The sequence below is a fragment of the Phaethon lepturus genome, unplaced genomic scaffold, assembly GCF_000687285.1.
Source record: "Phaethon lepturus isolate BGI_N335 unplaced genomic scaffold, ASM68728v1 scaffold47305, whole genome shotgun sequence".
NCBI classification, from domain to species: Eukaryota; Metazoa; Chordata; class Aves; order Phaethontiformes; family Phaethontidae; genus Phaethon; species Phaethon lepturus.
In genome coordinates this window covers 18,066-28,132 of record NW_010542194.1, presented here as the reverse complement: position 1 = coordinate 28,132, position 10,067 = coordinate 18,066, and the positions used below count along the sequence as shown (strand labels likewise).

Sequence of the window (10,067 nt, the reverse complement as noted above, 5' to 3'; positions counted from 1 at the left end):
CCTGCTGAATGCTCAAAGGTGTTGAGCCACCAGGTGATCAGATGACCAAAATGCTCACTATCAAGAAGAATTGTCAAAACAGTTGGATCGTGTTTATTTTCCTGATTACTTTTCAAGTTCATGAAAGTCGCTATCCTTCTGGCAGCATCCGGCATTAAAAGTGCTATAGGACTGTAGGAGAAGCTATTCTCATGGCATTGTCCTTGTTCTAGGATGGTGGTGTTTGGTTGTTTACTCAGAAATATAAATTGCCAGATGAACCCACAAATGCCAGAGCAGATGGCCTCAGCATAAAGTCCTAGGCAGAGAGAGTATTTTGCAAAGCCTGTTTTTCTTTTCATATCAGTGTTCGCTGGTTTAGTCACACAGTTATCCAGGCTGTGGGTTCTTTTCACAATAGTAGGGCTCCAGACCTGCTGAAGGTCGCTCTTTGTAGCAAACCCTCCACCTGCTCGCGTTTGAGAGTACCTCCTTGAGAGCAGCTGGCTCTGAATACTGAAAAGCAAGGCTGGAACCACATGGCTCAGCTGTCCATTTGGTGAAATGAGGAGGGCACTACAGTTGCTTAACTGTAATATCCTCCTTGCTTACTCAGTTTCTTTTTCACAGGCAACCAGTGGAAATCAAATTATTCACAAACCGAGGTGTATGTATAGAAGCCATTGATGTTTTGATGGAGACAGTGAACTGCCCAGTGCTGGAGGTGGTAGTGGAGGCTGTGAGAACTGTGGCAGCTTTCCTGAGGTAGGCGGGAAAGTATTTGCAGGCTTTTCTTCAAATAGATCGGTTGATACCATGTTGGTCTCTGCGGCTCCCCTGTGGCTGTGTGGGTGAGTGTGCTCTGCAGTGGGACATCTGGCTGACAGAGGCGTGGGTACAGCAGAGCTAGCTTCCCTCCTGCCTCAAAAGGCTGCTAGGGCAATGAAGTTGTGGTAGGCAGCAAGTCGCTGCATCAAGGACCTAGTGTCCCAGGCAGGCTTGTACTGCGGCTGCTATGGCTTTGTCACTCTGTGCCCCATCTGGATAGGTAAAGGCAAGCATAAGACTCTGTACAATCATATGCTTCCTGACTGTAGCAGGAGTGGACAGTGAGTGCAGTGAGGGTGTGTTTGGGTGCACATGTGGATGAAGGCACTGTTCTGATATTGGGACCTTAGTATGCTGTGCTGGAGAGAAGTGGCAATGGCATATTGCTGTCAGAAGAGCAGTTACTTCTGCTGGTATTGCCTTCCCAGGTGGAATGTTCCCAGCAAGGAATGTGCATGCTGTCTTTCTCTCTGCTTGTTCAGGAAGGACCATCTGAGCTCCCCTCCAGTCCCATATGAAGAGCTACAGAAGCTGCTGGAGGCAGTGCTGAAGCGATGTGCTGATCTTTCCCCACCACAGAGTAGCAAGAGGCATGCAGTAAGTCAAAAGTTGTTGTTGCTTGTTGGTAGGGACAAGCAGGCCAGGACTGATCCTCCTAGCACACTATGTGGATGTTATATATATGTTCCATCCTCTTACCCTATGGTTGTTGGGTTCTCTGGTGTTTCTTTTGGTCCTCATACGTTGAAACGGTACCAATCATTGTCTTTGAAGTAGCTGAAGAGGGATGCTGGTGAATGTTGTCTTTCTAAATCAGTGAAGATTTGTGGGGCACCACTTCAGCATGCTGCTCTCTTTATGTGCCCAGTACTCCAAAGTCACTTGAACTTTCCCTTCTTCAGGCCCCCACCTTGTAGGCTGCATTGGTCAATCTATTTTTTTGGGAATTAACATCTCTTGCTGTGCCTTCAGACCAAGAGGGTCTTCATATATGCACTGTGATGCCTCAGCAAGGGGGCTGTTAGTCACTCTTTGAACTGTAAATCTTTTCCTGTTCCTGGAATATGTAGTTAGTGTGATGTGCTGCTGTGACCTATGCACTTCTGAGGAGAGCCTCCATTACAGATGGCTAGTGAAAAGACAAGCAAGGGCTGAGTCTTCTTGCGCTAGGCTTAGAGCCATGTGGGTTTAGGTCGCATGTCTGTAGTGTCAAGAGCATCTTGGTGGAGTACCAGAGTTCCAAATGCCTGATGAACTATCTTTAGGCCCAAGTTCTGTGGTACCAGATGTCTGTTTTCTCTGCCTGGAGAAGGCAGAACTTTCTGCCCCATAGGCACACACACAGAGCTTGCTGTTCCTTTCAGAATAAGGAGCTTCACAGGAAGGAAATTAGGCAGGTAGTAAGGAAAAGACAGTAAGTAAGTGAGGACAGGCTGAGAGTGTTGGGGTTGTTCAGCCTGGAGAAGAGAAGCCTCTTGGGAGACCTTATTGCAGCGTTCCAGTACTTAAAGGGGGCTTATAAGAAAAATGGGGACAGACTTTTTAGCAGGGCCTGTAGTGATAGGACATGGGGTAATGGTTTTAAACTAAAAGAGGGCAGATTTTGACCAGGTGTAAGGCAGAAATTTTTCCCAATGAGTGTGGTGAAACACTGGCACAGGTTTCCCAGAGAGGTGGTAGATGCCCCATCCCTGGAAACATTCCAGGCCAGGTTGGACAGGGCTCTGAGCAACCTGATCTAGTTGAAGGTGTCCCTGCTCACTGCAGGGGGTGGGACTAGATGGCCTTTAAAGGTACCTTCCAACCGAAAGATTCTATGATTCTATGAAATCCAGGCTATCTTTAAAGGGAGAAAAGGTGAACTGATTGTACTAAGATACTAAGGTATCTCAGCATCAAATGGAGAAGGAGAAGGAGTTCTGAACTGCCAGGCACCAGTGTGTTGTCGTGTCCTCCTCTGGTAGTATTTGGAGAAGACCACCACAACAAGTTAAGGCTTAAAAGCAGATTTTTGAGTTCCAAGTGGTTGCCAGTTTGGGTAAATGATTAACTCTGACGCTGCAGTTGGCTTCTGGCTGAACTCAGTAGGATGCTGTGTGGGAACAAAACCTACTACATGGATAGTTGCTTACAAATCTGAGCCAAAGTAGACAACTTCTAAGATTTCAGTGAGCAACTGTTCAGTGTTGTCTGAAGAGTAACTGGAAGAAATAAATTTTAAAAAATACCAAGTTTTCCCTGAAGGGTTTGAAGCTCCATTAGCCAAGCTGTTTAAAACTCAGATTAGACCAAACCATGGCAATGCAGATTGTAAAGACAGGGCAGTGCAGAACTAGTGGCTCTGTAACTCTGTCTTCCCTAGGAAGAGCACAAAAGGTCTCTAACTGTGCCCTCCCTATGGAAAGCACAATAGTAAAAAAACAGTTATGTGAAAGAAGTGAGTGAAAAGAAATCTGTTCCTCCTGCTGCTGGTATCAGAGAAGAAAGCTATTTTTTCTGACAGTGAACATGAGATTTTAAAGACTTCTCTCTTTTAACAGGGTGATCTCCCATTCTCAGTGTCTCAGAGTCACCCAGCAAACAGAAATCTCAGCAGAGTTTCTCAGAGACAGGGCCAGTTCTTGCTCAACACCCTGGAAAGTTTCAGAAATGCTTGCAGGTGAGGACAAGTCAGGGGAGTGGACGGGTGGGTAGTGTGTCTGTCCATGTCCATCCATCCTTCTGATCTTGTAACTGAGTTCCTTTACCCAATCCCACCACTGAAATATTACAGGTGAGTTCAATGCATGGCACTTGCCAGTGAAACAACAGGAGGAGGGGTATGTAGTGATAATGAAAATTTTGTGACATCTTTATGTGTGTCCCAAGAAATTTGTGTGGGACCTATCAGTTTATTTCATGTCTTTGGCCTTTGAGGAACTGCTTGAAAATTAGCCAAACTACTGATGATATAAGAACTATTGGAAGGTATGTTTGAAACCATATTGCTGTGCCCTGGGGTACATAGTCTTACTGCTGGAGGGGATTAACTATTTAACAAATGTCTATCTGCTCCAGATGCTGGCCTTGGCTTTGCTCGTGTGTGACCTGTTACTGCAAGTGGGTTTGTAGGCACCAACTTTTCCTGTTTTGCTGGATGAGAGCAATCTGTCACCCTTAGCTGCACAGCAGACAGTGGTAGATGAGTTTGTGTATGAATCCAGATCTGTTAAGGGAAATCTGGCCAGCTTAGTTATTTTGCCTTGCATCACTTGCGTTTGGCTTGGCTGAGATAGTTCAGTCAGAAGCAGATGTCCCTGTCTGTACTGACCTCATGTCTTGGGGTGGTGTTAGGGAGGACTCAGGTTCTGTCATTGTTTTTTAGATCAGCTGAATGGTCCCCTCGCTAATTTTCACAAGGTTTGCTGCATTGTGCTCCAGGCACTCTGGCCTGGCTGGGAACCTTTAGTCTTCCCACAGCAGATACTTTCTTCACAGAAGCTAAGTCTTCCTTTCCCAATTTGTACTGTTGTGCAACATTGCTGATTTTTAATAGCTTCACTCAAGAAGTAACTCTGTGTGATTGCCAGATTCCTGTGTTTCCAACCCATGAAGTGTTTGTGGGGTCCTTAATGGTGCAAGTTGTGGTGGAAATGTAGTATCTCCTGACTTCCTTTGCAGAGTGAGGAGGATTCCTCTCTCCTCTGGTGTCTGCTGTGTGTTTGTAGGTTAGCAGTGGAATTCCAGAGTGAATTCATGGCCCAGGAGAACGCTTTCACTGCCCCCAACTCCAAGAGAAAGGATACACTGAGCAACTTCTCTGAGTTCCTATTGAGGATTTGTGATAGCCTCTGCATCCCCATGGTCATGGTAGGGTTTCTTCTGAACTTGATCTATTCCTTGGGTACCTGGAAAGGTGCTTTCAAGCACCAAGAGTGGGTTGCACAAGTGTTCTTTTGGGAAGGGAGCATGTAGAGTAAACCAAGAACAGCTGTGTCATTTGCCACCTCTCCAGAGCCAAATGTGGCATTATACAGTTCATGCAAAATGGGAATGGGAGTGTACAGTCTCAGAGGGTGGAGAAATTCATAAAGCTTCCATGTAGATGGCAGTGTCTTTCTTCAGACTGTGCAATCCCCATAGCCTACCTGCCATGCTAGCTAATCCATGGCAGCTCTGGATGATGCAGAAAATGAAGAGTGCCTGAACTGTTCTTTCCCCTTCTCCCACTTTTTCAAAACTTGCCTGTGTCCCAGAAAGCAGTGGTATTTTGTGCCTGCAATTTCATTTTCATGCTTCTTTCCAGAAGGTGCTGATGAGGCTGCCCAGTTTACACAACAAGGGCAGTACTAAGCATTGTGCCTCAGTAAGGCCAGGGACACAGTTTAAAAAGTAGCTGTGGAGAGTCAGGTGTGCTTTAGCGCTCCGTACCGACCTGTCACTAAGACATTTCAAGCAGAATTGTCAAAAGAGTGGGACTCTGGTTGTGGTTCCAAATGTTGAGTAAATTTTGCTTGTGCTTTACCATAGGTTCAAGTGTATAGATTCTTGCAGTTTTTGGGACCTTGCAGATGTTTTGTTTTGTGTTTTCTTAACCAATCTTTTGGTAGGCAGCTGCAGTGGCATTGCTGTTCTCCCTGAAGGGAGGATGCAGTACATGTCCAATTTGGCAAAGTTGGAGTCAGTGTGCTGTTTCTTGCTCATTGAACTTGGGTAAAAATTAATGGACTGTGAAAAAATTGTCCAGTGACCTTCTACAAGAGTGAGTTGAATCCTTCTATTCTAAACAGTTTAGGGCTGGACTCTGTAGAGAGCTTAAATGCCTATGTTTGCCACTACTCAATAAAATGCTGAAGCACAGGTGTTAAGTGAATGCTGAAAACAGGTGCACTTAAGCATATGTCCTGTGTTGTATGCCACACTGGAGAATTAGCCATCTGACCTGTAAGAGCAGTTACTTCCAGGGCAATGTGGGCAGTAATGTCAATCGCTGTGCATTAAGGCCTAGCTCGTTGCCAGCTGGAATCAGGAAAAAGTTTCTTGTTTGATGTAATGTCTTGCAGAGTTAGCAGCACAGCCCATAACGTTGGCAGAGGGGGGTGTTAGTTGCCTTCAAAGTGCTCTGTATGCCTGTGTGCTCGCTGCCAGGCATTTTGGTAGAACTGTTACTCCGTTTGTTTGGATTTAGAAATCTAACTTTCTGGGTGGGCAGGAGGCCAGAAGAAAGCTGCTGCTTTCAATGTTTATTGCGTATCACACACCTGATCTTTTCTTCTTTCCACAGAACTACCTGGAAAGAGCTGTCAGCCCATCAGTGATGGAGGTTTTCATCTCAACACTTAATACCCTATTTATAGTGGTGCCAAACATGCGGAATAAGTTCTCCAAAAAGCTGGGTAAGGGGCTGGTGTAGGATCATGTTCTCTGTGCTCTTAACTGATGGAACTTCCTGCTACTGCATATTACTGAGGCAATGAAGTTAACAAGACTTTATGTGGAGGATTATATTACATATTTTTATGAGTAAGAATAGAGTACACAGTCATGTTCATCAGGATGAAAAAGCTATTTGGCCTAGCAATGATGATGGGACAGATTTTATTTTAGATAAGTAAGTTGTGTCAGCTTTACCCTTTCCTCTGGAATATTCAGAATTGGCTGTTCCTGTAGACAGGGATTATGCTGGAATTGTTGGTGTGGTTTTACTATGTAGAAATCCTGTTTACTCTGTGTATTCCTTACTCTTTGCACATCAGAGAGGTGATGTAGATAATTCTTCTATTGTAAACATGTGAAGTTGGAAAATCTTCCCTTTTCCTCCTGAGAAAACAAATGAATCTCAGAAACTCCTCTCTGAACCAAACTCAGAGTACTTTGCTTTGGGAGAGAAAGCTTAACAAATGTATTCTTACTGAGATGGCCTGCCCTGTTCACCAGGTTTGCATGGAGATGTGTGGGGATGGTTATGGGACCTGCCTAGTCTTTTCCCTTATCGTATACGTTCTGTGCTCCTTTGACATTTTTGTCTTGCTTTCTATCTAGCGTCCTCCTCCTTCATCCGACTGACACTGGAGCTGAAGGCCAGATTTTGCTCTGTACAAAGGTATTGTGATGTGTGTATTGTGAGCAAGTAAGAAATTTTCAGATGGGAAAGCAGATCATGCCTTATCTAATGCACCTGATTATGCAAAATGGGAGGCTGAAAGACTCGAGAGTGGTTGTATCTTAATGCAAAATGTAAATGGTAACTGACAATGGAAAAGCTGGATGTGGGAGAAGGGAGAAGCAGCCGAGTAGGAGGCGGGTGAATTTACACAGCGTTGTGAGAATTCTGTGCTCCGTTGAGCACTACCTCCTGCAGAGGTAGAGAGAAAGCAGCTTGACTTTGGAGTAGTCAAATCAGTGGGTGTTTTGAAAAGAAGTAACAGTTCCATCTGAGCTCTGACTTCCTAGGCACATATTACCACTATCTTTGTTGCTCATGGTGTGATAATGCATAAGAAATGGGAGGGAGGAGGAAGACTTCAACAGTGGACACTGCAAAAGGTCTTCTGCAGCAGAGACTATGATTTTTAGGTTGAGGAGCACTTGGGGAGACTCTGTGGGTCTGCAGGGATGTTTTACCTCCTCTTTCCTGTGATTGCATGTCATTAAAAGAGTAAACAAAATACATCCCTAGTCCAGGTTACCACTGCAGAACTTAGAGTGGGGATGTTTGTGCCTGTGAATGGTGTGTGGGAGGAGTGATCTAGGCCTCTGAATACAGTAGTGTGGAGCACCAAGGATGATGTGTTACGGTGAAAAGATGTTTGGTTATGTCCTATTCTGCAAGGAAATCATTGGCGAGAGAGAAATACCTGGAAATAGAGCTGTTCTCACCCTTTTAGTTAATATTTTGGCATTCTTCATTGTTCATCCCTGGAAACACCATTGCTATAAAATCTCCTTACTGGTGTTTGCCAGTAGAATCAGGTATTGGGAGCTACCCTCAAACACCTCCTGTTCTCTACAGTGTTAGGGGTCCTGCCCTTACAGGACTCCCTGTGTATACCAGGTGTGATGATTGTGAGAGTAGCCCACTGTATTCATATTCTCCCAAGGTATGTGAACTTGTTCACTGTTGTCACCACACACACCTGCCACATCCGTGAGCTGACTGTCCTTTGGGAACTCCTCATTTTCCTGGAAGCCCAGGTTGGCTCCTGGAGTCTTGTTGTGATGGAGCAGGTGCTTGTATGTGATCATTCAGTAAACTGAGATTCTGGCAGACAGCGTGTGATATTAGAAGTATGAAGAGGATGTTTCTAGCCTTCTTCACTGTATCTTTCTGCTCTTCTTCACAGTAATCCTGCCTTAAATCAAGCCTGTTCCAGCTTCCTCTGCAGCTTGTGCCTGAGCCTTTACTCTGCCACAGAGAAGGAGAGAACTTCTTTTCAGGAGGGCAAGTTTGGGGAAAGAAACAAATCGTTTTATTTAGTTTGAGGCCCTGCCACCCTCTATTTAGGCAATAGGTGCAAAAATACTTTAAAAAAGAGACAAAAGAGGAAGGAAGGGAAGACACACATAAGATCTATCTAGATATTTTTTTTCCTAGCTTTTTTTTAAGCTACTCCAGCTAGGAGACAACACTCAGTGAATGCTTTTTGAAGAGTTTGGAACCCTACCTGAAAGAATGTGTTTTGTCTGCCTATGGTTTTGTCTACATGGTGACATTTATTAGCACAACTGTGCATGGCTTAATTGAAATAATATTACTTGCTGCATAATCTTCCATATCTGCAGATTAAGGTCATTTTTTCCTCTGGCATACTCTATAAAGCTTTCCTGCCTGTACTGTAACTTTCCATAATAGATAAGTCCCAAATAAATTAGATGAAAGTGTCCACAACACAAAAGCCACTTTTTCCACTGGCAGTGGTTGGTCACCATACAGGCAGCATCAGCAAAGAGCTGGGAACCTCAAACAGAAATGTCTTCATCCTCAAAGCCAGCTCCATTAAATCAGGTCTCACATCTCTATTTGTGCCAGATCACAGAGGTGCACTTGCTGTATACAGACTGTGGGGTAGTAGGTTGGCTTTGATATTTTGTACATTAGGAGCTTCCCTAATTTAATGTGCTTGAGTTAGGGCAGGCAGATGCTTTCATCCTCCTGTTCCACTCTGCTTTGTTGCAGACATTCCTTATCACTGCCTGCCTGCTCATATTATTTTTATTTCTAGAGCAAGAGATGTCTGAGCTCCTGCAGAAGGGTCTGCCACAATTAAACTACACCGTTGCCGAAAGTCTTCTCCTCCTGGCTGAAACCCCTGAGCCTTTCTCTTTGGATCAGTCTCTTTGCAGCCACCAACACTGCTTCATACTACTCTTACACTTTGCCTACACCTTTGGGGACAGGTGAGACAATAGTATACAAGGTAAGTGGTTTTCTGGCCATTACATACCATGTATTGGTGGGTGAGGCATGTCTAATGTTATTGTTCCCACTCCAATCTCCTTGAATGCAGGTTTGTCCCAGAAGCAGAATTATTTTTAGCTGTAAGAAATTTCCTCCAATCAGTACAGGACCATGGAGACTGTCCCCCTCCATACATACTCAGAGCTGCAGTTTACCTCCTTGCTGTCTGTCAGGACAAAGGCAAAGCCTTGGACTTGGTAAAATAAGATTTCATTCCTTCCTCTTGGACCCTTTTTGTTGAACCTAGGGTCCCTCCCCACTCCCATCAACCCTCTTGCAGAAAGTATTTTGACATAGGTGGTGAGCAGTGAATGAGTGAAGAGTGTGCAGTGCATCTACATTCTGGAAAGTTAACTATGAAAAGCCACTAGGGAATATAGATTTGACTGAATAAACTTGTGTATGTGTGGGAAGTGTAAATGTGTTAGATAGGCTGTGAATTCACGTATGGAATATAATAAATTTCATAGCTTCAGTCTCCTGAACACATCTACAGCCTCTGCAGCAGGCTTTCTAGTGTTCCCATATGGCTCTTTGCTGCTGCACAGCTTTGAGCACTGTATAAAGCCTACAAGTTTCTTAGGCTTTGTGATGCAAATGGGCTTCACAAAATGATGTTTAAGTGATATATTTGATTGTCTACTTAAAAGGCAGTTTGACTGTTTTTCACGGTAAACTCTCGTCACTTCAGCTTTTTGATATTCAGTATCTAGTGATTATTTTGTTCTCTCTCCCCCTTTCCCTCCCACACACTTACCAGAGGTCGTTGTGTACCATAAGGAGGATCCTGGATAATCTTCCAGATCTGAGCTTGGTCTACGTC

General features: G+C 44.4%; 1 protein-coding gene across 1 annotated transcript in view; it reads left to right on the top strand.

Annotated features, from left to right (window-relative positions):
* The window catches only part of MEI1 (meiosis inhibitor 1), a gene marked incomplete at its 5' end in the record, with an annotated part of 28,609 nt that overhangs the window by 3,078 nt on the left and 15,464 nt on the right, over positions 1–10,067 (top strand). Inside the window, 8 exon segments of the mRNA XM_010287952.1 lie at positions 610–744; positions 1,290–1,404; positions 3,348–3,466; positions 4,515–4,656; positions 6,071–6,182; positions 9,009–9,183; positions 9,294–9,441; positions 10,005–10,067. The exon segment at positions 10,005–10,067 is cut by the window's right edge and continues 18 nt beyond it. Coding sequence (XP_010286254.1) covers positions 610–744; positions 1,290–1,404; positions 3,348–3,466; positions 4,515–4,656; positions 6,071–6,182; positions 9,009–9,183; positions 9,294–9,441; positions 10,005–10,067 — 1,009 coding nt within the window.